The 13,931-nt window shown below is 38.9% G+C and overlaps 1 protein-coding gene across 4 annotated transcripts in view; it reads right to left on the bottom strand.

Annotated features, from left to right (window-relative positions):
* Positions 1–13,590, bottom strand: part of LOC140737825 (zinc finger SWIM domain-containing protein 6) — a 176,195-nt gene extending 162,605 nt beyond the window's left edge. For all 4 annotated transcript variants that reach the window (XM_073064503.1, XM_073064501.1, XM_073064505.1 and 1 more), the window contains exon 1: positions 13,203–13,590. In XM_073064503.1, coding sequence (XP_072920604.1) covers positions 13,203–13,572 — 370 coding nt within the window. In that variant the 5' untranslated portion in view covers positions 13,573–13,590. The remainder of the gene's footprint in view (positions 1–13,202) is intronic.
* Between the last annotated feature and the right edge of the window lie 341 nt (positions 13,591–13,931).

Below are 13,931 nucleotides of genomic sequence, written 5' to 3'. Positions count from 1 at the left end.
TTGCTGGAGAAATCGTGACAATCAAAATGCAAATCATTATATTTTTTTGGGACTGCCCTGTTATCAAAAATTATTGGAGGGGGATACACAATGCCCTACAAGACATCTTTAAATATGAAATACCCTTAGAGAGTAAGACCATATATTTTGGATGTATACCTCAAGAATGGTTGAAAAGAGATAAATATTTAATGAATATACTGCTGGCGGCTGGTAAAAAGACTCTTACTAGGAAATGGTTATCACAGGAGAGCCCAACTTTAAATACATGGATGGAAATTACAATGGACATTTACAAAATGGAGAAGATAACAGCATCTGCTAATCATAAGTTGGAACAATTTGATTCATACTGGGAAAAATGGTTTAACTACATAATGCCTCATGGGCCTGATTTTATTCTCACATATGTACAATGTCTGAAATACATCTTATGGAAATGTTTGTTTGATGATGAACTTCAATAAAAAAATAAATTACAAAAAAAAAATGAAGAGTGGAGTGGGCTTCTGCTTATGTTCCAAAAATTAACGAATGAAAGGAGATCTCATCTTTCACACATTAATACATGGGATCTATCTGGTTGCAAAATGACTGCCCATTTTCTTTTAGAAAACAAGTCTTCAAAAGTACCTTGTTAAAGAGCTTTGGGATGTCCTGTGGTTGTGAAAGATGCCATAGTTTTCATACAGGCCAGTTTCCACTCCTGCTTTGTGCAGGCTTGACAGTCACAACCATGAAAAATCAACATGCTAATAAGTCATGTATGCTGTGGAGGGAAAAGCAAGGATGAAATAAAAGTGATGGAAAGAATTTTTATTATAGTCATTTAAGTCAAGAAGTCCATTTGTTCAGGAATGATGGCTGAAAATTTGTTTAAAAAGTAATCGCTAAATTAAATCCCACTTTAAGTTGCTACTTCGTTGTTTCTGCTCCCAAGGAAATAATTTTATTGTACAAAAGCAAGTTATTAACATCGGCTTTTTATTATCTGTAGATATAGATTTTATTCTGTATGTCAAATTTTAAAAAATCATTCTAAGCCTCCCAGCATAATTAAAGTATTTTCTAACTTTCAATACCAACACTTTCAGATGATATTATGAAACATTTGATTCAAATATATAGCAAAGTTTAAATTTATTTTATTTAGAGACACAATGCAGAATAGGTTCTTCCATCCCTTTGAGCCGCACAACCCAGCAAGCCATGATTTATCTATAGCCAACTCATGGGACAATTTGCAATGACTAATGAACCTACTAATTGGTACGTCTTAGGACCGTGGGAGGAAACTAGAGCACATGGAGAAAACCCAAACATTCCACGGGGAGGACGTACAAACCCCTTACAGAAGACGCTGGATTGAACTCCCACACCCCAAGCAGTAATAGTGTTGCGCTAACCTCAGTACTACTGCCATGGAAGCATCGCGGTTAGTGTGATGCTATCATTACGATTGCAAAATTCACAATTGTACTTTGCTCCCATGTAATATACCATTTGAAAAAATAACAAATAAAAAAGTGAATGTTCTTGGTTATGTGAAAATCATTTACTTTCATTCACTTGTTTTTATTCACGGCATTCAATTGGTGCTTGCAATCCATCACCTCAAACTGCCTCTACTATTATTGCAATCAAACACAGACCTCCCACTACCAATATTTGTTCTATTAGCATTCCATGAAATGCCATTCAAAGTACTCTACCCAGAACAGATCATGTTTGGCAATGCAGAATCTCTCACCGAATCACTGAGTGCTCCTCTATTGCTCAAACAATCAAAGCAATTCATAAAAATAAAAAGCAGTCCAATGGGATTCCAGAAATACAGGGTAAAAAATTCCACGATCTAAAATAACAATGTGATTTATTCAGCAATTTTAAAATTTGTCTCTGTCCACAGCACAGGAAGTTACAAACCAATGAAATTACAATGATTACATTTAACTTTGCAAGCAAAACTGGAGAAACCAAGCCCCTGGAACCCAGATTCTAACTGGCAAACATTCTGAGGAGATTGTGGTGAACATAGAATAGTACAGCACAGTACAGGCCCTTCGGCCCACACTCTTGGGGAAGACTCCCTGCCCCATTCTAACAACTTTCCACTGGAGCACCCTCAAGAGGTTGCCTTCAGGCTGCAGTATTGTGTGGTACTGAAGTTGCAAGGCACAGGACTGCAAGACCCTAAAAAGGATGGTAAAAACAGAGGATCGCCAGCATCTCTCTCTCTCTCCCCCTCCCCACTATCTGTGACACTTACCGCAAGCGTTGAGGTCAAGCGCCCAAAGCATTGTAGAGGATCACCATCTCTTTAACCCACTACTGTCAGGAAGGAGGTGCAAGAGCATCAGGACTAGGACTTCCAGACTGGGTCACAGTTTCTTCCCTCAGATTGAGGGATTAAGGAATACGCTGCCACCACCGAGTTCTCGTCACTAGAACAGCAGGCTGTTTGTTTTCCTGCACATTGCATGCATTTTGAATTATTTTTATTAATTTTCTTATAGTAATATTTTATTTTGTGCTGTATGCTTTGTGGGTGCACCAAGGCCTGGAAGAACATTGTTCCATTTGGTTGTTTACATGTATAGTCAGATGACAATAAACTGAATAATGGCTGACATTATCCCATAAGATTCAGATTTGTCAAATGCACATTGAAACATACAGTGAAATGTGTCACACCCAACGATATACACAGGGCAGCCTACAAGTGTTGCTACACATTCCAGCATATATTGCTCATCAATAGAAAATTTCAGTAAAGTTTACAACAGCAGTCTTTGAGTGTCCAAAAGAATGACTGGTTTAAATGGTATGTTTATGGACCCTTTGGATAACTGAAGGGTACCTATGGCAATTCTAACATAACACTAATTCTGTCAGTGATGCCAGGACTGACACCAAACATTAAAAGGACAACTTATAGCAAAGTGGCTTAATCCCAGATGAACAAACAGAAACAATTACTTTGATGACAACCGCACTATATTAACATACCAAAAAGAGTTGAATTACAATTACTGGCCAAAACAAGAATCACTAAAAAGAACCCACCTCCAACAACTTTAGGAAATCCCATGGCATTTTCTAGTTACTGAAATATTTTAACCAAAGTTAACTGGTGAAACAATAAAATGAGGCGTGTAATATTCTCAAAACATTATTCCACTAATCATTTGTATGCAGAAATGTTGTTAATTTGTTTTAGTGACCCAAGATCTTAGGAAAAAAAAAATTGTGCCATAAAATCTTTTATATCCATTGAGGGGCAGAATAGACCTCTGCTTAACCCAAGATACTGTACCTCACCTCCTATGCCATCGCTGAAGTCTGGGCTTGAATCATTTACTCAAGCATCTCAAGTGGAACTTGATTCCACAAACTTGAGTCAAGAGACACAAAGATGACAACTAATCCAGAAATTAATTACCATGTTTGTCAGTAACATTTACTGAAGTAAATTTCAATTTACTACTTTGCATTCATTAACTAATAACACTGGAGAGATGCTGACCATTTTTATTGATTTTGTTGCTTGCTATTATATTCAGGGTGCACGTGGAAAAGCAGGAAGACAGCAAATTCAGAGAGGTAGATCTCTTATGACTCACAAACGACCTTCATTGCTGTAAAATGATTGGTTCAGTATTACAAGTGATTGACTTTCAATCATATCCAACTGAACCTGATCTTGGTTGACCTCAGACTGCAGAAGGTGAAGAGTGAGAGATAGGTATTGATTTTTGTTTTGAAAGGACACTACACTAAAAACATTTTAAAAGTGGGAAAAAAAGATAGCCTCTGCTGTCACAGATCTTTGAAGCAAAGGGAGAACATTTCATTGCCAAAGGAATTGTTAATTTCGTAATTCATGTCAAGTATTTAGGTAAAAGCAAATGTGAAGTGTTATACAAGAATTTACATCAACCACATCCTGGAATTATAATACACTTCAACTTTTAAAAAAAAAAACAGCAAACAGAAGTGGGAAGAAAAAAAAAGGTTAGTTATTAGTTGACATATGATAAGCCTGATTTGTAGCACTAATTCTGTAAACTGCGCAATACATTGACAACATTCAGTTGAGGAATGAATAAAAAGTGCCATAATATTCCTAAATATTGCAGAATCCTCCTTCCTCCAGTTTTAAGTGAATTACAAAGGATGGTGGGAGAGATAAAAATTTTGTACTGGTTTTACCATTTATGCTCTTTACATCAAACACTGTCATACTGGCACCTTGTACTGGTCTATATTGACCAATTTTCACCTAGAAGTGATTAGAGTCTGTACTTGTGGAAAAAGATTTAAAAGAAAAACATCAATGCACCTTCAAAATGAAAATCACACTAATCTTATGCCCCTAACAAAAAGGAGAAAAATTTTGAACATTTCTTTAGATATAGTGATAGAAATTACATAACTTTAAGTGTGCCTGAATGCAACCTCTACTTACTGATTTCAACAGCAACTAATTCATATTTCAAATTATTTCACTGCAGAAGTTGGTGTGGAAATGCTACAATGGAACAGAAGTAGGTCAGGTAATACAATCAGACTTCCTTTATTTAAAACCTGGGGCCCCCCCACCCCAAACCAATGGAACCGATTGGTAAGAAAATTTATTTTAGGTCCCTTTAATTACTTGAAATTTTGAACCACAATTTTCTCAATTCCAGGGAAAACAAACTTACTTTGTGTAATCTCTCATTGCATTTTAACCCTTGGATGTCAGGTTATTTTACAGTCCCTTACTGTATATCCTTCATTTTAAAAAAGGGGCCAGAATATTACAGTGATTTATTAATGATTCCATTAGGGCTTTGTACAATTATTGAATAGCTTGTAACTATTTATATGCCAGTATTCCTGAAATACCCATTTGTCAGCCTGTATGCCAGATACAATACATTCCATTAGCCTTCTTGAACATTTCTACACCTGTAGCATTATGTTCATGAATACAGTCTCTTTGAAGTGCCACTCTTTCTAGTATTTCCATCTTTTAGAAAACACTGGAGAACCGATGTTAATTTGTCATGTATACATCAGGTTATACTCAGTGCTATTCTTCCTGGGATGCTGGCTCCAACAGTAGTTTGGCTGCTTGCTCAAACTAAAGTATCAAACCTTCCATTTACGCGACTTAAATAAATCTCTCAACATGTCATCAGTGATCAAATGTGTGACTTTCTATTCCATCATCTGTCATTTGTTAATAAATTGAGTATTTCTGAATCCAACACAGAACCTCTCAGGGTACCATTAGTCACAATGCACCAACTCGAGAACCTGCTCAACAGCAAATTTCCTTATTGCATCAATTTCCCCTTCTGATTTCATGAGCTTCATCTTCAGCTGAACTTTCTCAAAGTTAAAGTTACTATCAAAGTACTTGTATGTCATCATATACAACACAGATTCTGTTTCTTGCAGGAACCCTTAAAATCTCAATAACCACAATGGAATCAATGAAAGACCACACAAACAAGGCAGACAGCCGGTGTGCAAAATACAAAAGGAAAAAAAAACACAGCAATAATAATAAATAAGTAACAAATATTGAGAACATTAAGATGAAGAGTCTTTGAAAGTGAGCCTATATTCCACATAGGCTGTGGAATATTTCAGTTATCCTCTCTGGTTCAAGAGCCTGATGCTTGTGGGGTAATAACTGTTCCTAAACCTGCTGGTGCATGTCCTGGGACTCCTGTATCTTCTTCCTGATGGCAGCAGTGAGAGGATTACCCGGGTGGTGGGGGTCCCTGCTGATGGATGCTGCTTTCCTGTGACAACACTGTGTAAATGTGCTCAATGATTGGGAGGGCTTTACCCGTGATGGACAGGGCCATATCCACTACTTCTTGTAGGGTTTTCTGTTCAAAGGCATTGGTGTTTCCACACCATGCTGTGATGCAGCCAGTCAAAATACTCACCACCACACAGCTATAGAAGTTTGTCAAAGTTTTGCCAAGTCTTCACAAACTCCTAAGGAAGTAGAGGCACTGCCACGCTTTCTTTGTAATTGCATTTGCATGCTGGGCCCAGAATAGGTCCTCTGAAATGGTAACAGTGAGGATTTAAAGTTGCTGACCCTCTCCACCTCTGATCCTCCAATGATGATTGGCTCATGGACCTCTAGATTCCTTCTGAACTCAAAAATCAGCTCCTTGGTCTTTCTGACATTGAGTGAGAGGTTGTCGTTGAGGCACCACTCAGCCAGATTTCCAATCTCCCTCCTATATGCTGATTCATTGCCGCCTTTGATTCAGCCTACAATCTCTACTTCCTTAGAAGGTTGTGAAGTTTCAGCATGGCATGTAAATATTTAACAAACTTCTAATGATGTGTGTATGAAACATCTTAAAATGACTCAGGAAGTATATTCAAATATATTCCCCTATACATAACTTTAGTCAATCAAGTTCATCAGAATGCTGACTCTTGCTGATCAGATGAAAATTTAAGATACTCAGTCAATGTATCAGTACTTAACAAACCCTACTAAATGCCTGACAACATATTAAGGCAAAAGTGTTACGTTCTTTGGTATTGCTCTTACTTTCGGTGAATGATTTTAATCAAAAAGGAAGATTCCAGAATAAGTTGAGATTTGGAACATTTTAGCAAGAGCTTTTTGCCCTCACCGTTTGACCTGGGGGTGGGGGGGGGGGGGGGTCTGTCATTCTTCAAACCAATTATCAACTTCTTTTCCCTTACTTTGCTTGTGTTGATACTGCAAGTGTCCAACCCTGATTGAACAATAGGCTCACCGGCGAGACCACGGCATCCTGGCAATTCTGGACAATGTTTCTCACCCATTGCATGCCACCTTGACTGAACAGAGGAACACTTTCAGTAACAGACTAAGACAACAGCATTGCTCCAAAGAGCATTATACGAGGTCATTCTTACCCTCAGCCAGCAGGCTCTATAACGAGTCAACCTATAGGCAGGGGAGTGACCTTGTCATCTTTGATTTGCAAATCTTGTACATCTTATTTTTAAGGTAAAATATTGTTATTCTTTCTTGCTTTTCTTCTAATATTTGTATACGTGTGCACTTGTAATGTTACTGCCATACCGTAATTTCCTTTGAGATCAATAAAGTATCTATCCATATACCATTAAAAAGATTATACAATATTTCTTTTAAAGAAACTTTGGGCTTTTCTTGAACAAGCAGCTTCCATTGCTCTTAATCACCTCTATCTCACACAGTTGTGAATGAAAGTCACGCTAATTTTCACATCTCTTGCAAGTTTCCACTCATAGTGCATATTGGCTTAATCACCTTTTGCTCACAGGTCATGAGAGTCCATGTTAGTTTATCCCCTTCTCTACACTCATGTTTACAATATGTCTGATGTAAATCAACCATGACATTTTGGAAACAGTCAAGTTTTTGCCTCTAAAAGTAAACCGGTTCTTCAAAAACTTCAAATTTCTTTTTGTATGCTTTTTACTGATCACCGTCCATTTAGTCATTTGTAGTCAACTCCAATTTAGTATGATCAGTATCTCACTGCACCCATGGTAGGTACATTTCAGAATCAGAATCAGGTTTATTATCATCAGCAATGTGACATGAAATTTGTTAACTTAGCTGCAGCAGTTCAATGCATACAAAATCTAGCAGAGAAAATAATAATAAATAAAATAATAACAAATAAATCAATTATGTATAGTGATTAGATACTCTTAATGTGCAAAAACAGAAATAATTGTATATTAAAAATGTGAGGTAGTGTCCATAGATTCAATGTCCATTTAGGAATCGGATAGCAGAGGGAAAGAAGCTGTTCCTGAATCGCTGAGTGTGTGCCTTCAGGCTTCTGTACCTCCTACCTGATGGTAACAGTGAGAAAAGGGCATGTCCTAGGTGCTGGAGGTCCTTAATAATGATGCTGCCTTCCTGAGACACCACTCCTTGAAGATGTCCTGGGTACTTTGAAGGCTAGTACCCAGATGGAGCTGACTAGATTTACAACCTTCTGCAGCTTCTTTTGGTTCTGAGCAGTAGCCCCTCCATACCATACAGTGATGCGGCCTGTCAGAATGCTCTCCATGGTACAACTATTTGAAGTCTTAGTAATTATTATGCATTCTCCCTTGCAAAAATACTTCGTCAAAATGACTACTTATCGATAAACATCCATGCACCATTAGATTGCTAAATTTCACTCAATATTAAATTTCATATCTATCGTTCCTTTATTGGCTCAACCAGACCTTGTTACAGAAAACTACCCAGCAACTTTTTTTCCCAGCTTAGGCTGCTTACTCCAATTGCCAAAGTTAAAATTCCATATTAAACTAAATTTCGCCATAGTTTCTGAAATTTTCTAATTTATACATTGCAAAACCTGCTACTGCTGTGAGGGCCTACACAAGCTCCAATACACTCTTCAATTCTTTCCAAGCTCACAGAACGGACAAAATTGAAACTTGACATCTCATAACAATTTATCGTTACAGATTAGTGAATTACATAACACTGTGTGTCACGCTATATCTTGTGGTCCAACAATAATTACTTCAGGGGAGGAAAAAAAAGCAATTCAAATGGCCTGCTCTAACCTGAGCAAATGTTCACAAACCCCAAAAGATCTGCAGTGAATCCATTTCACTTTGTATTCATCTAAACATGCAACAATTTGCATTCATTTCATGTAACACTGATACCCTCATCGGTTATTCACTGCCAATTACACAATTTTGGAATAGTTTAACTGACTGACGGACTTTTACTTGGGTTCCTCCTGGCCCAATATCTTTTCAACCTCAAGACAAATTATTTTATTTACATAACTGCCATTCCTCCGAAAGAAGAATGGCAAAGAGCTCATTTCTGGCTTCCAAAGATTAGATAAAATATCTCACTTTGATTTCGTCAGACACTCTTTTCTAAGAAAGAATTGAAGTCTGTGCAGTTGCAAAGTCCCCAATACATTAGAGTTATAAATACAGATTATTACCAATGGAAATGGGAGAGGGGCGAAGTACTGCCCCATATTAAAAGACATAATATCAAATACCCGTACTGAATTTTGATGCATACCTTTTATTTTATCTCTATCAAGAATTAATCAAAAGAACAGAACTTTCTCAATTACACTTTAGTATCATTCACAATATCTGTGTCAGACAATCACTAGAAAATTAGATCAGGCAGTGCAAGGATCAAATAGGTAATTTGATATAAAGGCTGAAGAGAGACAACAATAAACCATGTGCTTATCTTTCCTACATCTGAAAGATGTTATTCTCTTAAAATCCTACATACATTACAAACTAATTAAATATGAGCCTGTTTTAAACAACTGTTTGGTTTCTTATTATTACATGTACCAAGGTACAGTGAAAAACTGTTTTACATACCATCCATACAGATCGTTTCATCACATCAGTGTACTGACATGGCACAAGGGAAAAGCAATAACAGAATGCAGAATAAAGTGTTACAGTAGTGCACCATTTATATGTGGATAAGTTTGAACTATTATGAAATAATAAACAGCATCTGAACACCAGAGATATCAAATTGTTTCAAGTCTTACTCCAGTGATTTGAGACCAAGTATCTAATTTGGCATTGCAGTCCAATACAGACAGTGCTTGCATTATCAGAGCCGTCATATTTCAAAAAGATCTTTAAACCTAGGTCCTGTCTGCTCTCTTAGTAGACACAAAAGATCCTATGGAACTACACTGAAGAACTGGAGTTATCCCTAGTGTCCTTGCCAACATTTATCCCACAACCATCAGCACTAAAATAAATTATCTGCCATTGACTCATGATTACATGTGGGTGTTCCTGCAACACACTGGCCACTGCATTTTCCCATAACAATGGCTATACTTCAAAATAAAGGCTTTATTGGCTACAAATTGTGAGACATCGAGGATGTGAATGGTGCAATAAATCTCTGTCTATTCAAGTTCCATGTTTCCCAGCATAAATAGGAGTACAGTATTTGAAACTTACAGCTTGTGCACAAATAAAAGCTGGTGTTTAATTTACCTCAAAAGATTAACATAATTGAAAACTTATACACCAATTGGATAGTGAAAAGTACTGTATTCTAAGAATAGGATTTTTTGGGTTGAACATACTTTGAGTTATGTTATTCTCCGGAACAAACAATACTAAACTAAGGATGCAAATAATTTAGCAAGTATGATTAAACTGGTATGATTAATGGTAACCAATAAACATTTAAAACCAACTTACATGCCAGGGATGCCCAGCAAGCAAAGATGTAAATTTGAAAAGCAGAATTTTAGCTCAAACGGGTACAGAATAAACATTTCAAAAAAGATTTACAATTTTATGGCAGAGACAAATAGGTCTTCCATGCTTATAAGGAGGTATCTTTTAAAAAGATTTCGGTTAACAACAGATTTCAGGCACACAGGTGTGGAATTTGTCGAACTCTGCTTTTGACACATCAGAAATAAGCAGCACTCTTCCAGCTGGGTCTAGAGTTGTTACAATTAATGACTCAAAAGAACAGGCAACCATCAACTGCCCGGCAGCTAACTGAGTTTCCAGCTTGCTGTGAAAGTATGACAGCCATAAAAGAGGTTAGTTCTGAACTTCTGGTTGCAAGCAGCAGCATAGTAAATGAATGTCCCCCTGAATATATTGCCATCCATTTAAAAAGGACAAACAATAAAAAACAAAAGCTGCACAAACACTTTTCTAGCAACCCACAATAGCACCTAATGCAGTGATTGATGGGCACATGAAAACAGGTTGTTCAAAGTTATAAATACAGAATATCATTGTCACTAGCGATAGGAATAGAGATGGGTGCTCACAAGGGTCTTTTCAATAGTCACAAAGCTTATATAATGAACTGGATTTTTTTAAAAAACCTATTTGTAATAATTTGATCCTTTTCCAAATCACTACTGATGATTCCAGAAATGACAGAGGTTTTTACTGTCAACAATCCTGCATTTTACAAGTATGACATAAACTACCAAGTTGGAACAGGTTTATAGCATATCTGCAGTGTGACCAGTCACACCCAAAAAATGCCACTTTCCTATGCAGTTAAAAATAAGAAGCCTAATCCAGATACTTTGCTAATTCACATGGTAAATTTGAGGATTTTTAAAATATTCCTTCACAGATCAATGTTCCCATTCCTGCACATCATGGCAAACTTTTTCTTGACAACCAAAGTAACTTGAAACCTCTCCTTTAATTCACTCCCTTGCTCCCCTTTAGATCTGAGCACTTTCACCACACCATCACACCTCCTTGCACAAGCAAAGCCAGCTCAGGCTTTCATTAATTATGACCTATTCAACAAAAAAATAAACTGACCCATTTGAAGTGGAATCATATTTGACTGCATACCGTACTTGGATGGGGGAAACTCTAAAATAAAAGGCCAGTCCTAATACCTCATTGTCATATGGGAAATCCGTTATTAGGCCAAGACATGAGTTAGGCGAGAGCAGAATGCCAACATTTCCAAGGCAGGCACTCAGTGTTACTGTAAGGAGACTACGTGTATATCCACTGACAAACCAAGTCCTTCAAAATATACTTCAGCTCGAGCCAAGCAGTCCCAATAGCAAAGCCACTGAAACCAAAAAGCTGCTCAGATGCTGCAGGGGTTCCTCTCCTCTCAAAAATTCTTTAAAACCCCTGACAACGTTCCTGTTGAAAGCTACTAAAGATTGTCTGTGTCTCCTGGAAGATTGCATCTTTTATTTATCGCCCCTTGGCTTATTTTCACAGTGAATTCCTGCCTAAATGCAATCAGCCAAGAACCCTCCCTATACGCACTCCTGTCATTCTTGATCGGTTGCATGCGGAGAATCAAGCGCAAAAAAAAAAGCTCAAAGCCAACTGCATTGGCTACCACTTCATTTTTACATACATTTGTTAAAAGAACGTGAACAGAACTGATCAATTTTCACAAAGAAACAGGACAGGTCAAAGGAAAGTCGACATGAAAGCTGGTATTTTAAAAATATATTGAAAGAAAAGGGAAACAGTGAGAAGAACACAGCCAAACACAGATTGGACGAAAACCCCTTTAGGCGTAAGGGCACTGCACCCAATGAGCCAATGGAAAATAAATGATCCTGCAGAAAAATCACGTTTGCAGACTGCTTTAAAATTCAAATTAACCGCAGACTAAGGTGGAACGATTAAAAAAAAGATCAGCCATTGAAACCGAGTAAAGTAAGTGATCTTATGTAGAGGAAGGAAGACATGTTTCGGGTGGAAACTCAAATCAGATGAGACACTGGGTCACTCGATCTCCTTTTCCCTTGGATAGATCTCCAGTCAATTCTTGGTGGTATGAAAGGATCGCCCCAGCTAGTCTGTCACTGCTCTCCACTATTTCTATCTCCAATGTCTTTAACAGACATTGAAGAAAGCTCTATTGTCCGACGGTGGAGGGTGACAGAAACAGAAGGGAACAAATAATAAACATGAAAATGGGAACAAAGTAACGAGGCGGGGAGAAGGGAATGCCTGTCGGCTATTTGATATGCGCAATTGGCAAATATAACCAGGGTTGCTTCCAACAAAAGCAACTCGCCCACCCCTTATCAAGCTTTTCAGGGAAAATGAAGTATTATTTTCTTTGTCGACATTATTGCCAATCATTTTTTTTAAAAATAGTGAACCCGGTTCTTGCTAAAAAATCTGCAAGGTTAGCGAGGCCGTCGTCTTTTTTGAGGAGAGGAATTTGGAGTTCAAAGCCCTTCTCTTTTGCCTGTAAAACACCCCTCACACGTAACATGACACATGCACTGCACATTTCAAAACAATATATTTAACAAATATAAAAACAGAGCTGCAAAACAGGACGCCATCTTTCCTGAAAGAGATCGGAGGGGAAAAATCTTTGTAGCACAGAACATTTCAATTTTCCACCAACTCGTGCGGGGTGTTAAAGGGGCGCGACGCTCTGAATGACAGGGTTAAAATCCAACGCTGCTCCGAGCCATCAAATCAAACGCTGTCCTTTTCAAATAAAGGGTGTATTGTGTACACTTCTTCACCTGGCTTGCTCTTTAAATTCCTGACGTGGGCACATAATGCATTCTCCTCTTCACTTTGAGGTCTGATTAAAGAGAGTCGGGGGAGGAGGGGAGTGGAGAGAGAGAGAGAGAGAGAGAGAGAGGGAGAGAGAGAGAGAGTGAGTGAACACTTACCGACTTGAAGGACATTGTCCACACAGCCGCTTTCAAGGAGTGCGATGCCCCGTTTAAATGGCAGCCTACTCTCGTCGTCCCCTCCGTCTTCGGCCGAATAATTGAATGAGGAATACATGCAAATCTCCCGTTCATTCCTCGGGAAGGACCAGTAGACGATACGCCTCTGTACGGGCTCCGGGATGCGGGTGAATCGCTCTTCCACTTGCTGGAAAGGCCACTTCTCCGCCACCTTCCTGGCACTAATGTCCAGCAGCGACTCCGGCTTGTAAGTTTTGCCGGCCGGGGCCGCTCGAAGTGGCGTCTTGGAAGGGTTGAAGCCGGGCCTGCAGCAGAGCCGTTTTGCGGGTGGCTGACCGCGGTCCGCCATACTGCCTCGCTTCGCTACTGTTACATTGAAACGGAAGTTATGTACATTATAAGAGAAGCCTTTATCTGTTTACAATGAGGGCGCGCCTCGGTGCGGCAAAAAAGGTCAGGCGCTCCTAATATGGAGATGCCGGGAGGGTGGAGGGGCTGGGCCCAAACCTCGGCTAATGCCTCCGATCGCTCCGTAAAAGGAGCGCCTGCCCTTAGCCGGGCGCGGGGGGCCGGGCCAGCAGGGCGGCCGCTGCCTCTTGATGTGTCCGCCAATGGGCGGCCAACCCGTAAAAGGAGCGGAGCGTCAGCCGCCCGGTTCCCATGGCACGCCCCCTCTCCCAGACGGCCGCTACAATGACAATAATCGCT

The sequence above is a fragment of the Hemitrygon akajei genome, chromosome 13 (genome assembly GCF_048418815.1).
Source record: "Hemitrygon akajei chromosome 13, sHemAka1.3, whole genome shotgun sequence".
Lineage (NCBI taxonomy): Eukaryota > Metazoa > Chordata > Chondrichthyes > Myliobatiformes > Dasyatidae > Hemitrygon > Hemitrygon akajei.
The sequence above is the reverse complement of the archived record's forward strand: the minus strand, read 5'-3'. Positions and strand labels throughout refer to the sequence as shown.